The sequence below is a fragment of the Ambystoma mexicanum genome, chromosome 7q, assembly GCF_040938575.1.
Source record: "Ambystoma mexicanum isolate Mex_15411 chromosome 7q, UKY_AmexF1_1, whole genome shotgun sequence".
In the NCBI taxonomy this organism is placed as follows: Eukaryota; Metazoa; Chordata; class Amphibia; order Caudata; family Ambystomatidae; genus Ambystoma; species Ambystoma mexicanum.
In genome coordinates this window covers 887,792,852-887,814,052 of record NC_090941.1, presented here as the reverse complement: position 1 = coordinate 887,814,052, position 21,201 = coordinate 887,792,852, and the positions used below count along the sequence as shown (strand labels likewise).

Genomic DNA, 21,201 nt, shown 5'->3' with positions numbered 1-21,201 from the left:
ACCCCTTTCTTTGATACAAGGCGGCCTTCAGGTAAGACAGGGTAGCCCACGCTGTCAGTTCAGTTCCTGCCGTAAGTAGAAAAATCATGGCCGGCCTATGCTGGCGCAGATTTGTACATTTTAATACTTGCAAGATAGCCCGTTTTCTAATATCCTCATAACCCGTGCAGAACAATAATAAATGGCTCAAGTTTTCATTCAGGGCACCACACACTGGAAAACTTGGATCATCTGGGTAACCCACCCATTTCCCTGTGTTGCCCTACAGCCGTAAACAGTCAAACCGTGCCCTAGTGATAGCCAGCTTTGATATTTTTCCTTCACCTAGACAAGATACTGCTGTAAGCTTGGTGTCCCACTTATGAGCTTATGAAAGTTGTCTTATCTAATTTTGCCACACGTGCTACAGTCATGTGTTTAGCCACAGTTGGCCAGGTCACGTCTTCCTTAGAGGATAAAACTTGCTGCAGCAGTAGCAGTGCTGAGAGAGGTGGCACAACCAACACATTGCACTTACCCAAAAGCGCCTTTACTGACCTTAGCCATGGGATTTTGGCCCACTGCTCCCTATTCAGCGTGGCTCTTATTATAAAATGACAATGCATGGAGTTTACATGTCCCAAAATTCTCAGCTATAACATGCTCGGGGTGACAGTCCAATCATCCTCTCAGTAAGCCATCCCCACCTCTCTGTGAACCGAGGCGCAGAACGAAGAACCAGGTAGACCCATAAGCTTTTCCTTTCTCTGTAAATCACCTGTTTTGCAAAATCCCCATAGTGCAGCTCCATAAAGTGTAGCAGCTTTTACTTGCATGGTGTAAACCTTGAGGGCCGATTGCAAATGCTGTCCCTTACATTTCACTAGAAAACGGGATAGGCCCCCCAAATACTGACACATTTTTAAGGACTGTTTCTTTACGTGAGTGCCACCAATAAAGACTCCGAAAACCTGACTCCCAAGTAATCATATTCCGCCACCATAGGCATGACTTCCCCTTTGCAGAGAATTGGACGTATTTTAATAAGTCTCCTACCTCCACTTATGCCTATCACTGCTGAATTGGCCGTGTTAATCTTCAAACCCAGGCTGGTCATGAAGGAGGCATACGCATCAACCAGTGCCTGTAGAGCCTGGGGGTTCTGGCCTTAAGGACCGTGTCATTGCCGTAAGCCAAGACTGCACGTTACACAGCTCCCAGGTGCCAGCTCCTGTGTGTAGAATTCCAACGGCATGTCCCGGATCCGCCCACTCTCTTCAACTCATCACACAAGGAGCACAATGACTGCGGATTCCACTTCGCTCTGCTCTCCACAGCTCTTTTCAATTGATTAGCTCCTCCTACACTCACAGCCACTAATGCAGACCTTGCTGGCACAGAATAGAGCAGACCAGAAGGACTCTGCGGTCTCCGCTTCGCTCTGCTCTCCACGGCCCGATTCAATGGATTAGCTCCTCCTCCACTGACAACCACTGATGGCAGACCACGCTGGGACAGAATGGAGCAGACAACAAGGACCACAAGGACTCAGCTGAAAAAAGTGTATATACAGCTGGTGAAGATCAAATTTCCTTCTAAAACCCTAACTCTAAATAATGTCTGTTGGAGCCATATGGGCATAGGTGCTGACACATTTTTGCATGACCTTGAAATAGTCCTAGACCTTATTATGAGTGAACCATCTATCACTCACAAGCCGGAGACTTGAATATCTATTGTTTCTCTGATACAGCTGCTGCTGAACCTACCCTAAGGTGAGGTTAGTCTACTCTTATGACCGATAGGCAGCTAGTAATGCTGAATGGAGCTCTTTCCGGTGATGTTCCCCGCAAAGCACCTGGAAAAGGCTCCAACAAGAAGCCATCATCGATTATATATACAGGGAAAGATCTCTTTGCGGCAGCTGAGACTTTTAAAATCAAGCTGCAAAAACATAGTGATCATGAGATACTCTCTCTAACTTGGAGCTGGTCCGCTCAGCGAACACATGTAACAATGTGTGATTATGATGGCAACCTCATTATATCTTTAGGTAGAAACCCATTTTGTTGGTCAGAAAAATCTTTAAAAGGTCTGAATGATTGCATTTTAACTAATTTGCATGCATTGTGTCAAACTGCAGCTCTCTCTGAAGGGCTCTATTTTGCAGGTCTGTACATTTTTAATCAACATCAATCTATGACGATAAAAAAGATTTATAAGCAGAAACATACTTATGATCTGGAATTGCAGGATAAAAAACAATGTGCCAACAAGCAAAGAGGATCAGTTGTGGTTTACCTCTGGAATTAAGATCTAGTAGCCTCAGACAGCTCAACACTCACTATAAGAATTGGATTTGAGCGCAAAAAGCAGTATTCTTGCAGAAAGATGGAGAACAAATGCTAGCATCCATAGCAACTAAAAATTCTGCCCTGATATGAAGCTTACTAAATGAGACGAACCATATCGCACAGGTTACTATGCAGATAAATGCAGTTCATGAACAGCACTGGAACGATTATTTGACTGCTCTATATGCATTACCCTTATGCAATAGACCTTTTTCCCGCAAATTAATGTCTGGTAATATCAATCTCAGTTTTGACGAGGAGGACATTATGTATTATATTTTGAGATTAAGCTCTTCCAGAGTTCTGGGACCTGACGGTCTCCATAATGTTATGTTTAAAGATCATCCTGAAGCTTGGGCCAAAATTCTTTTCACTATGTTTACACAGGTACTAACAACGGAAATCATTCCACCCTTGTGGCTAAAATCGATAATCGTGCCCATTTTTTAAAAAGGTGATCAACAGTCCCCGGCCAATTACAGACCAATTGCTCTTCTAAGTGCTCCAAGTAAAATATTTGCCCGATTGGTCTTAAGAGACTTTAATCGCTGGATAATCATGCAAAATCTTTGGATCCCTTTCAAACAGAGTTTGTACCTGGCCTGGGCACGGCAGTTAATTTATTAACCATTAGTGCTTTGAAAGCAAATTGCAATTTAATGCAGCAACAAATCTACATGGCTTTTATCGATTTTAGGACTGCCTTTGACTCGGTATCTAGAGAACTGTTGATGGCAAAACTGTACAAGGCACAGTGTCCCCGATCCATCCGAACTTTGATAGACCAATACCAATACAACGGTACAAATTTGCTTAACGTTGGATGGTAAGCTATCCACTCCGATTTCAACCTTTAGGGGGCTGAAGCAAGGATGCATCCTTGCATCAGCCTTGTTCCACTCTTTCATTTCTGACCTTAAGAAAAAATGTACCAATGTAATTTCTGACTCACCCAAACTAGGACACCATCCCATACCATGGCTACACTAGGCAGATGACTTGGTTCTCTTGTTAGAGACTGCAAGAGGTTTACAAAATCTTTTAACTGCATTAGGAGAATATGCCAATGAAAATCTGCTGCTAGTCAATTAAAAAAAAAAAAAGTTCTACATTGTGGCAAGAGACATAGTGATAAGAGCTCCTGCAGATGGTCTCTGCATGAAACAAGACTTGAAGTAGTTCATGAATCCTGCTACTTAGGTGTAAATATGAATGATCAAAGTTTCCGATCTCTCGTACACTGCAGAGCGCAAGTCCAAGATGATAACGGCTTTTGCACAAGCCCGTATAATATATGTTAAATATGAAAAATATTCTTGTGTCCCAGTGCTAACATTCTACAATCAAAAAATAGTGCCAACAGTTTTGTATGGTGCAGAGACCAAGATATGGAGACCAGAATCATTTTGTCTCAAATTTGATGGGATTTTTGGAAACGTGGTCTTTCTTTACCTCCAAGCCAACCGATGTCCATAAACAGGCATCAATTAGTGTTGTTATCTCTATATAGCTTGTATGCGTGGAAAATATGCTCCATGTACATGAAGTGCTTATTGTCAACTGAATCAGAATCCCTACTGCATGTATTATCTACTTACCTATTGTCCTCCAGCCATCCGTTTATAGCAACATGGAAGTGTGAAAATATAAACATCATGGAAGCAGCAGACATATCGTCTGAACCTTTGCTGAAAAATCCAATACGTGCCAAAGTAAAACTCTCGCAACATGATTGGATTAATACTCTGCAATTGTGTTTGACTTATAGAGATTTCAAGAACAATCCATTTGCCCTGAAAAAGTATTGTGCCTCTGAATCTTATTTAGTAAAATTCACATCACAAATCTTCAGAAATGTATGCAGATTTTGCAAAAAAACAAAACAGCCAGAGACTCTAAAACACTTAATAACAGCATGTCCCATGCTTGCGCACAAGCAGAACTTTTATTTAAAAATGAACTTCAAAGATTTCAGGATTCTAACACCAGAAGTACTCTGGCATGAAGCATTTTGCACCAGACGAACAACAGTAAGAATTGATGTCATCCACTTTCTTTTACCGTTAGACGATGATTTGTGATGTTTTTTATATGTTAAACAATTGTAACCTGAATTTAAGAGATAAGAGAAGATGAAGAGATGTGTCTTCGTATTCTAATTGTCTTTCTTTTAATCATATCAATGTAAAATGTCTTATACTATAGTAATCTTTGTTATTTATCTTTCAAATTGAAAGGTTGATGTTTCTTTCATATTGAACTATATCAATATGAAACAAAACAAAAGAATAGCGCTTGAGAAAATACAACTTCATTATTGCTGTATTCAATACAAAGAATGGTTGAATGTTAACTGTGATGTAATCTGTGGGCAATCTGACAGTCCACAATCAATCAGGGTTTTGGCCCATCCCACAGGAAAGAAGTGAGAGTGGGTCCAGTGTTGTTTCATTCCTAACACACTGCTGGGGGCCTTAGACAATCCATGGATAATTCAATTTTACATGGGGATGAGTTTGACAAAGTTGTTGTGCAAAAATGTAATGTAATTCACAGAAGTCTGTGTTATCCTGACAAAGTACTGTTTTACGAAACCAGGCTAAGGAGCGTGTGTTCCATCTTCATTGCATTCACATTGAGTTTAACATACACTCTCTCTCTCTCATATACACACACACACACACACACAACAGCTATTTTTCAGCTAGTGAATGTGTAATAAAAGTGACTACAGTCATATCACAGGTCTTTAATATTGTTCAAAAATACTTGACTGTACATAAACACCAACTGTAACATGATGTAAATAACTTAGAAACAAGCAAATGTCTTTTTTAAAAATACCAAAATAAATTACATTTATACAAGTACAAAGCAAAAACATAGCTGATATAAATATTTTGTTCATTAAAATTCATCCTCATTTCACATCAAAATAATAACATTGCATTCCCAATTTCCTTTAGTAATATAAGCAGCGACAACATAAAAAAGATAAACTGCTGGAAGATTAAAAACATGTACTTCTGATATAAGATTTACGCAAAGAAATACATTACCAATACTCGTAGCCCACACACACCTTTTTTTTAGAATTGGCACCATTTCGCTAAAAACATTGATAATGATTTCTAATTACAAATACTGTACCGCCAACTGCCATTGCATTCTTTAATTACATGTAATATACATGGTATAACTGTTCACAATTGACAGGTCAGAAATTGTTGCCATTTATTTCATGTTTGCGGCATCCTCACTCAGACAAAAACAATTATATACACCAATTGGCATCATAAAGATGAACCTGGTTTTTACTTCACTCCGCTCTAGCACAATGTTGTTTTGACATTTTTCTTTCACATATTAACGATTTCAAATGATAAGTACGGGCACTCCAGCAGCTTGACACTAAGCTGTAACCAAAAGTGTAGTCTGCCAAAGCCTGACCAACCCATCTTTCCCAGTGGACTCACTTATCAGAGTGGCATATGGAATGTTTGAACCCTAAGTAGATGTTCTGTTTATGTGGCTGGGAGGCATGAATTTGCATTGTGCACATTTGCCCCACATATTGTTGGTTTGGGTGTAGCAGTGTTGAAACACATATATGTAAAAGGGATCAATTGGTAGAACTGAAATGTATCTTCTCAGTTTTTAATTGGTTTAAAATTATAATTTGAGGGTATGATTTCCATTTGGCCATTCGACACCCAAAATCTGCACTGCGAAATTAAATGTGGGTATAGAACTTTGAAGTATGTGGTACTGAGTTCTGCATATGAGTTGCTTTAACTATACACACGTGCCCAACGTTGCAGATGTTGCTAAATCAGGGAGCACCTGGTGTTCACTGTGATTGGCTTACAATAGGCACATTGTTTTGTATTTCAAAAATTACTTCACACGTGTGCAAAACCAGTGAAAGGAATCAGACAATGGAGTGACCTGATCCCTCCTGCAGATATGGGGAAACCTGTTGAGCCGGTATGTCTCAACATTCTACATCCATTTGCAGGAAAGATAGAGGGTATTTTCTTAAATCGGGTCAAGCAAGTGATAACCAACTGGACCCTTGAAGACCTTTCAAACACATTTAAATAGATGATGACCTAAAGGTTAGTATAATATGGATCATCAGTGAGATTAAGCACCTACAATGTTGATTTTTAAAGCACTTCATTTAGCCTTATATGTCTCCTTAAAATATCTCCGTCTTTTTCCACTAATCCACAAATACTTGTACAAGGGATGAAAAGACATCAGCACTATGGGCCTCATTACGACCCTGGCGGAGTGGGTTTACGCCAGCGGTATTCGCGGCGGACCCGTCCGCCCTACTACGAGTTACCGTAGCGCCATGGAGCCGTTTCCGCCTGGTTTTTCCGGGCGGAGAAATCCATGGCGCTACGGGACCTTGTTGCTAATTACGCCACCGTATTTTACGGTGGCGTAATTAACGCCTTCCCCACTCCCATTATACCCTATGGGGCAAAAATGGGAATGGGGAAGGGTAAAATGGGGAATGGGGATTTACCGCCCCGCCAAGGTCGGAATGGGGCGGTAAATCCGCCAACCCCCATGGCGGTATCGGCAGCTTTCCGCCGTGCTCCATGGTGCATATTGCACCACGATCTCCGCCAGGGCCGTAATGAGGGCCTATGTCTTTGATTTCCAAATCCCTGCTCTTGTGGATGGAATTTTTGATCAGTCTGAAAATTCCTAAGCACAAGCAATTTACTTTTGGAAATGTTAATATGCTCTAAGGTGGATTGTGTATAAGCACGCACATTCCGCAAGCCTTGCTCAGCACTAGCAGTTCACACACCTACAACCAGGTAGATCAGCCTAATGCAAGAGTTTTCTTAAATACTACCTGTGTCATGGAGGAAGTGACGACTAATTGGTGGGGAATTCCATGAAGTCACAACCTGAAGTAAGAAGGTTCTTCAACCCATTGTATATCTTTAGTATCTATGGTGGAGGAACGAGAAAGTAAGAGTGAAATGATTGATGATTGCATGAAGAACGACCACAGGAAAATCTGCAAGCATTAAACGAATTAGGTGTATGACTTATTCTCAAAATGGACATATGACACTTGTATCTCTGACTATAAGAATTCAAAGCAAGAAATGCATGTTGCCAACATTTTGTATATTTGTAAGTTAGAGTTGTGATGTGATGTACATTCTTGGTACATTGTCATAAGCTACAGACCCTCTTAAGACCTGTGTTTTGACCCAAAGATTTGAGAGGATGGGACTTTGAGCTCCGGCAAAAGTTTAGAATGAGAACTGCCAGCAACCTTCGGACACCCAATAGGAATGAGGCATGCCAAAACTGTTTCGGAATGACATCCTAAACTGCTAGTCAACTTTCAAGTGTATTCGCTCACTGATGCCAATTCATCAATATCATTAAGCTTGGAGAACTCTTGCTATTGTTGTTATAAAGAACTGTAAATTGCTGTTGAGTTTGAACATCTGGAAAAACATTATGCATAACATTTTACGAAGAAATGTCCTGCAGGTTTAGATTTGTGAAAAAAACATGTTAATACACCAAACCTTTGTGTAACAAAAAGGTTAGTTTTCAACAAGAACAAAGGTTCTTCGAAAATAATGATTGTCCTTGTAAAGGAATTACTTCTTTTTTTGGTCAAAATATTTGGTCTCAAATATAAATATTTTTGTCACAGTTTCTTTTAAAGAATCAATATTTTTTTCTAAAATGAATTCACTTGGGTCCCGAATCGATTTGTTTATCTACTTATTGAATCATGTTGGTCTCTTTTCCAAAGTGAACATTTGATTCAACATGGAGGCGATTTGCAATTTGCTGAAAAGCTAATTCTGCAAAAAAATGTGGCCAATGTTTTTTTGTGGATACTTTAAATTAACCATTGATTCATTGAGCAAACCAGTTCTTTAGCAAATAAATCCTTTGCATTGGGGGCACTGCTAAGGGTGCAGCAGGGGTGTAGCTTCACAGGCAGGCATCATCATGTCCAATCAGAGAGTAGTTGTTGTGATTAAAGCCCTAACACGCCCTATTCTTTCTTTTGGCATTGTTTCCCTTGGACACTTTTCAAGCTTTGCACTAGTACATAATGAGAAAAATGGCAAAGTAGCAGTAAACGTAACCTGCAATATAACATGGAAACACAGTTAAATCCAGATTACTATTAACATTAAATTTGCATCATTTTTTAGCAATACTTTGATATTTTTATTTATTTGCCATTGGGAAGGAAGTAACTTTAAACCAATTGACAATCTGACATAATAGATTAACAAAAACACTGCAATGCACTGAACAAAAGTCACTCAGAGCTAGAGGCACAGTCGTAATTATTTTCTTTATCATCAACAACATGAAATTCATTGTCATTATAATACAGATTTACAATATATCCAAAAAAGGTATTTATGTGCTGGTGAAAGATGAAGGATGCCTTAGATTGATAATCCACAGTTTTATAGCGATGATGTTCAATAATCCAATCCATCTCAATATCACAACGATTTAGGAAAATTGTCTCTTGGTCCATGCACATGTACATCCGAGGATCTTCCATGAATCAGAGTCCATTGAAATCCACTGAGCTACTAGGTTCCTGTACAGCTATAGTGTTCCCACACTCTGGCCCAGTCCTATTAGAAAAACAGCTGCCTTATTGTGAGTAGATTTATGATTAGATAACAAAAGAAGTTATTGAATAAAAAGGATGCTGCAGTGTCTCTCATTGAGACAATCAAACAATACTCAGGAATATGAAATGATAATGCTGCATGCTTCACTCACTCTAGACAATACATCTTGGGAAGTGAAAATGGAGCAAAGGGGAAAATGAGAGCGGGAGAGGCAGAGACGGGGAAAGTGAGAGAATGAAAGAATATGCAGAGAGATAAAGAGAGGAGCGTGAGGGAGCGAAAGGGAAATTCAAGGTTAATGTTATTGTCGCTCCTCCAACTTTCTTTAACCGGATATCAAAATCGTTTGTAAACTTATAAGTAAAACTCTGAGTAAAATATCAAAATATATTTGGGAGCGCATTTTGGGTTATTTCCTATAATTGACATATGTTAAATTACACTGTACAGTTTACATGCATTTAAAATATATATAATGCTTGCATTTTGAATGCAAGATTCTCAATTAGCTTGCACAGGTTTAATTGTTTAGGAATTTGGATTTAGTTCTTGCTTTGCGTCTGGTTTCGAATTTAATTACATCTAGCCAAATCTAGGTTTTCAAATGTCTCAAGTTTCCTGTCCCTCATAGTGATGCATATCACATCTATGAGCCCTGGCATCCAAATGCAGCATGTGCAGAGTGAACAGTTGATTTCCAAACGCCCGACCCTGGGATCAAACCTGTATTGCGGCACATGTGGTTGGCATTAAGTGAAATGGTCTATTTACTATTCTAAAAAATTAAATAGACCGATTTAGAAAGACTGCTCTGAGACAGCTCAGCGCGGTCTTTCTAAATCCAACTGTCCTGCCACACACGAGTGCCTGCAGGGGATGACAGGCAGGGCGGGGATGGCCGACAGAAGTCGCCTGTGAGGTGAGTGTTTGCGTGACTGTTTGTCTGTGTGTATGTTGTGTGTGTTTGACAGTGCACATGTATCTGTCTGCAAGGGGAGCTGAGCAAGCATAGTTATGGCGGGGAGGGGGCCGTGGATTAAAGAGAGGTTCGGGGGAGAAACCCCCCGATTTTAAGGGGACGATTGGTTTTCAGGGGGGCTGAATAGTGATGTATTTTGAATATTAAATGCCACACATTAAGTGGCAATTCATGTTTTATTTTGATTATTTATTCTTTCTGTCAATAACATGAACAAATCAAAGTGCTTATCAATGAGCACTGCCATTTTCTCTATCCGGTAAAGGGAACAGACAGGTGCAGAAGAGAATAGTCTTTGCTTTCGATCTATTACATCTATTACAGTGCAGTGGGCTAAGGAGGTTATAACTGGATTGAGTTGTGGAGTGGTGCTTTCTGTTACCAGGTTTTGTGAGTATTGAAGGACCCTGGAGTATGTGTGATAATATGTAGTGATTGGTGGTGCATAGTGTTTGGTCAGGGGGTTTGACCATAGTGTTTGTTCACAAATAGTAGAATGGGACATTGTCAACATTTGTGGGTCGTGGTGTAGTATGATGATAACTGATAGAGTGGACTGTGGTGCACTGGATGTGGAGGCAAGTGTGTGGCAAAGGTGTAAAGAGTTTTGTTGTGGTTTACTGGATTGCAATGATTAGCAATATTGTTAAGTAGTGTGTGAAAGATGCTGTTGGAATTGGCACATTGTTTGAGGGTGTTGAGCATGGAGAGTTTTGATATGCTCTTGGTGGAATATGATTTGTGTGGTAGGGAAAGTGTTTGTGGGTTATTGCAGCCTGTTAGGGAGTTGTATGGTATTAATGTGAGAGGTAAAGTGTGTCAGGCTGCTTTAGGATATGGGGAAGAGTGATGGCCTTGTTGGAGAGGAAATGTAGGAGCCTAACCAAGATGGAGGCTTTGTCTTAAGCTATGCTGCAAATGTATCGGCATTATGTAAAATGTAATGTCCTTATTAACTCAGATTTGTGACCCCACACTGTTTTGGTGTATTTGCCAATTTGTGTAGGTCTATACTGAATCAAGAGATGGCGAGCAACAGTGAAGTAGGCTCGGAGGCCCATAAAAGAGACTGAACATCAGTGATTCTGGCATGGTGGGGACTGAACCCATCAGGCAGCAGTTGCTGGAAAGTGGAGAGGGAGCCACCAAGAGGCTCTGGCAGTGCTTTACATGTCTGGTGCAGCAATCACTAGACAAGTCACATCTTTTATTGTAATTGTAAATGGCTATTTTTTAATGCACTTAATACCCAATACTTAATAACCTGTATTGCTCCACATCGTCTTGCTTCCAAGGCAACCACATTGCCCCTGAGCTATCCTCCCAAGACTTCAACCACATGGTGGGAAGCAGCATAACGTTTCTGCCCTACCTAGAGGTCTGTCACTAGCTGTACTTGGTGTCACCTTGGCATGGGGCTGTATTCATGATTGCTTGCACTGATAGGCCATAATTCCAAACAGAAATGTCCCAGTTGGGGCCATTTTATTAGCACCCTGGCTTGCCATATACATGACATTCCTGACCTTGCATACTGACTGCCAATAGGCATTTCCTCATGAATATACATCCAAAGCATGTTCCTCGGATATCAGGTATAGTGGCACACCCCACTTCCCATGTTGTGGAAACCATATTCAGGCGAGGCTGTGCTCTGGTAGCCAAACTGTGTACTGAATCCTACATACTATCAAGCTAAAAATACATTAATGATGACCCTTGGCATAACCATAAATAAGGCCAAGAGGTACTCATGCACACCCTAAAAACGCTATTATTGATCATTTATTCCCTCATGTCATGCCACTAAAATGCTACATGGTGACCACCAATGTTAAGCTGCAAGCCAATAACAGCAAACCATGGTCATTCAACAGGGGGTGGAGGACCTAGAACAATGAGTCTCCACCTCTAAAATAGGTCAGCTGGCGATGGATATGCAGTTTCTCAAGGCCTATGATCAGACTCTCAAACATCAAAGTCAACACAACATATTAAATGTCTCATTTCTTTACTAAACAGTGAATGTCAATAGGTCATGCTTGGGCTGCATTTTTTTTTAATAATATGCCCTTTTCAATCTCAGTTGTCTCACACAGGGATTTCTGTGCATGTGCATGTCTAGTCACAGTACACATAACAGGCCTTTCAGTTTTTGAAGGCATGCATGCAATGGCATTGGATTTCTTAAGGATTCTCCTCCTCGGAGAATTCATCATATAGTGTTTACATGTTCTACATCTTTCCAATCGTGACTTGACACCTTATGTTTCTTTGAGCAGTGGCTTTCACCAGGGGTGTCCCTACTCTGCTTGTCTATACTGACATTGGGACAGTTGCCACAGTGCCCTAGAAACAACTTAGTTATCAGGGGAGTCTCCAGCGTAAACTTCAGAATCATATTAACAGGTAATGCCAATGACATTGTGGTATAACTGGACTACCCCAAAATCTCCTTACCCCCCATCGTGGAAAGGATTACTGACTACTCATTAGTACTGAGATGCAAACTACATGGCAAGCATGCACAATGCATGCTTCCTAGTGTATTGTACAGTCAGATGGATCGTTCTGCCAGCAGCCTGGTATGGCAGTGCCATATCAATGCATTGTTATTCAGTTTGATGACCCCATTTCCAAGACAGTCATGCTCAGCTCCAGGGATGTGACTGCATATCTAACTGACCTGTCTAAGAAATGTTCCCCCTTGAACGTCTCATGGTGAGGGAGGGAACACTACAATAAATATTTTGTTCCACCTATTTCCTCCCCTCTCTATGATACCAGTTTACTGCCATACTCGTTCTTTAAATCCATAGCCACAACTGTGTTCTCCTTCCTTCAGGGGAAAAGCAGGCCAGGAATTTCAAGTAAGAGACTCTCCATTCACAAAAAGAAAGGTGTTATGATTTCTGAATTGTTATCATTACCATCATGCTTTTGTCCTAAAGCAGGGGCAGGTCTTGGTGACCTGAGTGCCCCTTTGAGAGGCTTGCTCCAACAAACGATGTTCATCATTCCTCCCAATGTAGCCTTATGCTTGGCTTAGATGACTCTCCTTTGCTGGCTGGTCTAGACCTGGTGCTTGTGACCCCAAAGCTCATCCATACATTAAATCAAGGGCACAGCTGCACTTTTGTTGGATCTTTTTCCATCCCCATTTTATACACAAGGTCAATCTCTGTAGGAAATGTCCACATATTTTGCAAATATTGATGTTACACTAAAAGAGGTATCATTTCATTTCATTGGTGGATCTCAGGAACACGTGCAATAATCTGAGGGGTGAATCTATTCACTACAGATGATGCCTGCCTTCCCTAAGGAACATTGTTAACATGGACAACCTCACAGCTCCTACTTCAAATACGAAAACAACATGCTCCCTGGGCTGCCAATTATACAGACTCTAGTAGTTATTGCTTTCTGGAGAAAGAATACGTCCTAAAAGGAATTAATCATGTAGAATCTCAGTGGCAGGGTTATTGTTAGTTGATCATATCTCTGACAACATGTGGCCTTACTACATTGCATGCCTCCTTCTGCTAACATAGTTGCTGCTTATTGCATGCGTTAGAAATGCCATATCATATCATTATTCATTACAATAAGGCCTACTCACTCACTGCACTGCACCTTCATAACCAGACCACTTCTGACAGGAACCTAATCTGCTCATGAAATATAGCAATGGGTTTGCTAACTATATGCTTGTAGAGTACTCTCCAAAGGATGACATTTGCTGGAGGGTGTAGCTGACAATATGTTATATCAGTGGCATCTCAGCTCTATCAGCTCTATTCTTCCTGATGAATGCACTCATGAGGGGCTGGCAGATATCTGCGAGTACTCCTCAGAACAGGCTCTACATCTGAATGTACACCTGGCTACTGAATTAGCTGAATTAAGGCTAATACAACTTCATGAAAGGATGTGCTTATAATGTTGTAAGCTACTTGCTGGAACCAGTTGTCATATTTCATTTCCCAGTGGCAGTCTGAACGCTTGCATGCACCTGGTGCCCATGGCTGTTTGACAGGAACAGGACAGACCATCATCTATGTGGATAGACCTGCCACTGGATCATCTTGTGAGAGGGACAACATACTTGTGTTAGTTAGGATTAAAAGGTTGGCTGTTTTAACCTACAATACGCACCTATTAAACTATGTATTGGTATTTTAATGCAATCTGTATAAACTGCTAAAAGTGATCTTAACTGATCACCCAGCTCAATCTTTCACAAGCCTCAGTATCAAGTGGATCCCTTCTCCCTCATTGTCCCCTGTTCACTCCCTGGTGAACCTGATCATATGTCCATTGGGCATGTTGGTTTACACACATCTCCATGCGCTTGCACAATTCCTAAATAAAACTCACTATGCGCTTATTTATAACATTCATAACTTGGTTTAGATGTTCACTATTTTTGCATCTCTGTGATTAATTCATATTGGTACTTTATATTTGTGATTATCAGTTGAACATCTCAAAGTCTTACACGTCAATGTATTTCCAAAATGAAATTGTTTATTTCGAATGGCCTTCTGGATTGCATGAGTTGCTGCTTTATAAAAATAAAAACATGTAAACCTACCGAAATTGTGAGGATATGTTGAATGACGTCTGGCCGGTTATAGTGTGCTGGAGTGTGGTCAGGTCTAGTGGTGTGCAGTGATGTGAAGTGGCATGTTCTGTGATGCATTTGGGTGTTGTGATCTGTGTAATTCAGAGTGGTGAGCTAGTGGTACGGATTTGTGGATTAGATTGCATTTGGTGTGTGATGGGGTCCTGTTGGGTATGGCGGATTGAGTGTGGCAAGTCAAGGCATGGATTGTCATTTGCTATGGACATTGTGTGCTGTGGAATGGGCTGCATAGCGCTGGGGATGGTGTGAATTTTGCAATGTGCACCAAGGTCTGCTGGAGTTGGATGGAGAAAAATGGGTAGTCATTGGGGTGATGAATGTGCTATTTGCTGGCTGGGAGAGACGGATTGTGGGCTGGCATAATGAGGTCTGGAGGAATTAGGTGCCTTGTGGTGAAGTGTGAGGGTGTGTGTGGCAGGTATGTTGAAGTGTGCTCAATTACTGTGGACTGAGGTCTGAAGCCCGCCCTTGCTAAGGCCTGAATTCATTCCATTATGTACCTTCACAGGGTGAAACCCTGCCTTGGGTGGATTCGGGCATGCCGGTGTGGTTCTGCAAAATTGCTACTCTTAATGGAAGAGGCTGGCGTTACTTTGGACTCGGTATTGTCAACACCACAAATTGCGCACAAAAAACTGTGTCGATGTAATTGGATCCAGAATGATGATAAACGAAAAAAACTAGCATCAACGCTAGATTTTGGGACTGGAATTAACAAACTTGATGCAATTCCAAAATATCTAACTAAATTCCCTTCACGTTACCATCGTGACAAATTTCTGAGACTATATCTTAACCTTTATAAGACAGAGGAGATGCAAATGTTGAAGAGGAATCCGCTTACCATTGAAAACCAATGTCGTTTTTGTAACTGCTCAGTCGAATCAGTCAAATATCTAATGATTGAATGTGCTTTCTTCGCAGCGATCACTGCATCTTTCTCACTTCGCTCCGCAGAATGATAACATGGAGGAGCGGTGGAGCTATTTGATTGCAGGCACGAATACTCGTATCACTTGTGCTGCAATCAATTTTATGGATGCTTTGATGTTAGACAAGTAATTAGTAAGGAGGGAAATATGAGGTTTAATTTAGTGGACTGTAACGTAAAGTTTGTCTTTCTTTTGTACTAAACTAACGTTACTTTAAAACAAAAATATATATATACATATATATATTTATATATATATTAGGTAATTGGTATTTCACAGAAAACTCAGCACTTACAAAACACTCTGTGGATTGTACTGTGGAATGAAGACATGGATTAGAGCGGGGCCAGACGGGGTGTAGAGCAACTCCAGGCAGGAATAGAAGGGCACCATCAAAGTTACAAAAAACAAAAGATATACATATCATTCTGTGAAATATAGACAACTCAGTTACATGGTTATATAAACACATTTTCAATACACAGAATTGTTAGCATCTTACTTTTACAAAAACTTAGTAGAAATAACGTTTTTCTTCTGAAATGGCTAAATGTGCTTCAGTTGTGTAATCACGTAACATTGTTCTTATTTCTTTGAAATTAGCAAGATCATACTTGGAAAACAAGAAGTACTCCTTTTTGTAAGATTTCCTTCCACTCTCCTGTGAAAATACATGGCTGTCTTTCACAAGACTCTCGCGCTAAGGCTTTCTCTCAGTAAGGCTGCACTAACCTGAACTTGAATCGCAATGAACATTGTTCGCCCAAGTACTATCCTTATTAAAAACACATTTGGCACCTGAGGATAGCTGTCTTATGACGAGGGCAAATCAAGTTTAGGTGTGTGTGTGTGTGTCAAGGGACTTGCCCAGTATTTTCTATTCGTGGATGACATTTACGCACTCTCCCACTTCCTTCAGGCAAGCAATGAGATATAAACGTGAAATTATTGTGCCTAAAGGCATGTAATTAAACCTACATATAGCAGTGCTATCTACATCCATCTGTTGGTCTTTCTACTTAGTACTGGGAAACCAAACCGGAGAGGATCTCTCTCACCACGTTGACTATCCGGTCCTTTCTTAGGTATTGCTTGGAAAGAGTCTTCAATTACACAGTCCACAACTGTGATGTATGGTATGGACAGTCATAGATATATTCATTAAAATGTAAAAAAAAGAACAAGATTATGTAGCTTCTGTAAACAATGGATTACGGTCATATCAACTTCTATTAAGGTTATACTTTTTGGTGATGTGTTTTGTCCTGTTTAGTGGAAGAAATGCACAAATGGCAAACTTATTTATTAACTCTATAGGTGGAAAAACTGGACCCAGAGTGTGCACTTAAGTTATTTGTCAAGTTGGACATACAAACTCTCAGTAGGAAATATGTACGAGTCGCATTGAGAAAGAGCTTGCTATTAGTTAACAATGCAAATAGACAGGCATTGCTCACCACAACAACTTTCCTTGAAAAGGGAATTTCAGAGCAGTACTCGAGAAATGTTTTTTTTTTTTTTTGCTACTCCTGCATTACTTAGCAACACAGTGAAAAAGAAGGGTCATTTTCGACAGGTGTTTTCTCCAATGATGTTGGATCCATAATCAGGATGTTGAGCGAGTCAATGTTTGATCAGGAATTACAAAATATGGTTTTTACAAACAAATGTGTATTTTCAGAAGTCACTTGAAAGCCCTAATTCGGTTAATCACTTACTGCAAGGTACCAGCTATCTTCGTCTTGTATCATGTGCCCGATGTATTTTGCGACGGTTTGGTCGGTGTCGGACATATTTTCCTGTCCTTCATTGTCGTCGTAGAAAAAGTCTGGCATTTTGGTCCCAGATTTTCTGAGTCTATAGAAAATGTACATTCATGTTTGGTCTTCCATTCTTGATAAAAGGGCAAGGTTCAACTCTGGGAAGGGAACCAAAGGAAAAAACAAAAATGTTTTCAGTTGCTTTACAATCAGCGTTTTCTGTGTATATAGTCACATATTAGTATTAATGAAAAGCACTTAGTTTGTCATTGTTTGAATTGGCTCCCCATTTATCTCCCTTACAAAGAAGCAGTGTTTCTTAAAAGCCCATATTTTTTTAAGGCCACTAGAAGGAAAACCTGTCCAGTGTCTTCAAAAACAATCTCCTCCCATGCCTCAGTTGAATTTTCTCACTTGTCTCTCAACCACGATGATCCATGCATCTTAGTGGACCAGTGCAAACAAGATCTAGAAAGCATGTCTCATGCTTCATTTGTCTGTTCACAGTTGTGGGGATCCCATGTGATCTTGTAATACATTCACAATGAAGAGGAGCTTTGGGAATAGTCTCTCAGGATTATAGAGTCATATTTAGGGGAGGCTGGCATACAGAGAGCTGACTCAGATACGGGGGTGGTCGGGGAGGAACTTCCAGAGTCAACAGAGTCTCTAAAAGGTGAGGGAGGAGTTAGAGCTACCAGCTCCTCCAGATCTGGCTTTACGATGGGCACCTCTGAGGGCCCATCTTTGACGCTGTCACAAGAAGGTTTACTGGTGGACTGGGACCCACCATTAACGTCGACAGCAGGTGGCGACTGGACCTCTGCAAACGTGGTCAATGTTGTCGGAAGTTGGATCTCGCGCGGGATCAGGTATGCAGAGCAGAGTGGCGTGGGCACTATGGTTCCTGGGGCATTCGCTGTGAGCATCATGGAGTTCAGTTCACTGATGTTTGCGGTAAACCGTGTGACCACACTACTGATTTGTTCCATCAAGGATCCTTGGGAAGAACTGCTTCGCTGAGCATGTTCCGAGTGAAACGATGGGACGTCATCATCCACATGGCTGACAGAGGCAGCTCGCTGGCTCACTGTGCTGATTGGTGAAGGGGTTTGAGGCCTGTACTGCACAGGATAATGCTCCTCTGCCTCCGAGACGTCATAAAGCATTTTGGCACCAGGGTCTGGGAAAGAGGTGCTGCTGTATCGGCTCTCTGGGTTGCTTTTGGAAAAGGGCTTGATAACTGCGGTCTGGTTGGGATTTTCTTTCTTCTTAATGTGGACTGAAAGCCTTTGCCAAAGGTGATGGCCTCTGCTGCTCTTCTCATTCTGAGCCCATGTGACCGACTTCCCATTAGAGCTGGAATAGAAAAAAAAATAGAAGTTGTCTTCAACAGCTTGTATACATGTGCGTTGTCTGAATCAAGATATAACTGTATTACTTTTCTTTCGTTTTACAATTGACAAATATTGATTAACGATGTATGCAACTACAGCTTCGCATGTACACAATTCACATTTGTTCAGTTGAACCATAGAAATTCTTCCAGACTAGAAAACATCCACACAAATAAATGTACCATAAGGTGCAACTACAGTACCAACTGTGCAGCGAGTACAAAATATACCTCTACAGGAATATAAATTCTACAATTCTGACTATATACAGACTAAATTTCAAACATACAATATAATCCCAATATGTTGCTTATCTCATAGCATGTATCGTTTATTGATTGCGGTCAATTTGATCGCCGACTGGTCGAATTAGGTCAACCTAGGTGACCTGACCCAATATCCAGCACTTCCCACAAATATGCTAGGACAGTTCTTAGTTTAGTAAATAATAGCAGTCCTAGTATATGTGGGAAAAGGTGTTTAGGGATCTAAGAAATGTGGTCGACCAGCTCGCAATCAAATTTACCACGATCAATATATGTAGAACCATCTCACTCCAATAATTGATCAAAATTCTGGGTCCCATTTTCAATACACATGTTTTTTCTTTGTTATAGCCCACAGTGTGTGGAAGACCAAATTCAAATGAAGTGAACTTGACATGTTTCATTCCACCCGTGCAGTGAGGCAACATGTTGGAGAGGCTAATTGGCAGATGGACTTTACTAAATGTGCAAAAAGACTAGACTTCCTGAGAATAAAGTAGACTATAGCAATCACCCCTGCATCCGTGGGTTGTACAGTGGGCTAATGGCCCAATAGCCCAAGCATAGGCAGTCTGGAGCAAAGCGAGGGCCTTGGCGAGAGCTCACTGTACGCCAATCGATAAGAGGGTAGTAGCTATTCACACCCGAGGGATACGTCCAGAGAGCCAAAAGTTATGTATATATGGGACACTGGTGCTGTGTGTATTTCGCATGCCCAATCTCCCATAAAAAAAGAAAAACAAGTTGGCTACCATTATATTATATAGAAGGCCAAGTCCCTTTTCTATTTCAATGGCGTTTGCGGAGTAGACAGGAGAGACAGTGCCAGGAGCCCTAGCAGGTCAGCGGAGTGGAAGAGGAGTTTGGGGGATCATGTAGGGGTTGGGAGAGAGGTTGGGGTGGCTGAGGGTTGGAGGAAATGCTGAGGGGTGCCAATACATTGGTGGCCTTGGATGGCTGGTGAAACACAGGCGGTATACTGACAGATCTTGCCCGTGTTCCCAGCCAGCTGATTGGCTGAGCACCCTTCCCTAGTGATGCTGGGATCAGGGAAGGACAGGGAGGATCCTCTGGCTACCTCCACCATGACACGCATGAAAGACAGAGGCTCATCACATTGCCATCGTAGAAGCTCCTGCCCATTTCAGGAAAATGAAGAGCAGCCGCCCGCAGAGCACCTTCACACTCAGCTATAGTAAAAGTAGTAGTTGTAAAAATCATCTATTAAGCACAAACTCATTACCAGTAAAACCATTTTCAAGCGCATTTCAGACATACATAGTAATACAAACAAATAGTTGGAGTTTATTGCTGAGCCACATATGATAGGTCGTCAGACTCAATGATATTTACAATTTCCCATACCTCTGTAAAAACTCTGACCCAAACCGGGTTTTCAATCTGCAACCACCCCAATTCCAAGCAATACTGAGGAATAGGATCACATGTTTTCAGTGCAAATATCACTCATACTGCACGGTTCTGTACTGCTCAGAGCTTTTTTTAGATTCGTAAGTAGAAGGATAGGTAATAATAGAATCTAGACGAAAGTACATCCTGAGATATAATCTTAAACTGTTCCTTATCTAATAGTTTATTAATCCTAAAGGGGTGGAAGTGTGCAGTTCTGACAACCACATCTACTTGTGGGTATCAAAAGGTATGCCCAGATTCCTGGCCACAACCACAAGGCCTGGAAGGGACCCATGACTGGAAGGCCAAGTAATTTGGAACAGTGGTTCGATGGAACATCCCAGGAACACCCTTTTGTGAAGAAATCCCAAATAAATCTAGAGAGAGAAAGAGAGGGACATGATCTATGAAGGGACATTAGAGAGGCAGAAAGGTATTCATTGGACAAGGCCTCCACTATCAAATAGTAAGGAACAGATAAGATAGCAGAGTTCTCCTCAAGCACAGACCCCGGGAGTGGCAACCAAACAGAGGACCTAGCAATAGGGGGGACTAGCTAGCCCCAAGTCCTACAGCAGACCTGGAAGTCAAGGGTGCAGCCCCCAGCCGATCCCTACACCAGATGTCTGTACACAGGAGAGGAGGCTAGAATGTTTTGTTTTGTAACCAAGCTCTTCCTTAAACCTGTATTGAAACGTTAGCACCCCCAGCATTGTAATCCTAAAGGAATAGTTTGATGCCACCCTTCATGTTCCAACTTTGCAGGAATGGTTAAAACTGCGGCTCTTTTTGACCAATTCTTCTGATTTTCAGACAT

General features: G+C 41.1%; 1 protein-coding gene across 6 annotated transcripts in view; it reads right to left on the bottom strand.

Moving 5' to 3' along the window:
- Positions 1-5,066: 5,066 nt before the first annotated feature.
- Positions 5,067-21,201, bottom strand: part of GRM5 (glutamate metabotropic receptor 5) — a 1,801,008-nt gene continuing 1,784,873 nt past the window's right edge. For 4 of the 6 annotated variants that reach the window (XM_069639438.1, XM_069639437.1, XM_069639439.1 and 1 more), the window contains one exon: positions 5,067-18,667. In XM_069639438.1, the coding sequence (XP_069495539.1) occupies positions 17,848-18,667 (820 nt within the window). In that variant the 3' untranslated portion in view covers positions 5,067-17,847. The remainder of the gene's footprint in view (positions 18,668-21,201) is intronic. The other 2 variants (XR_011284099.1, XM_069639441.1) reach the window with 2 other exon arrangements.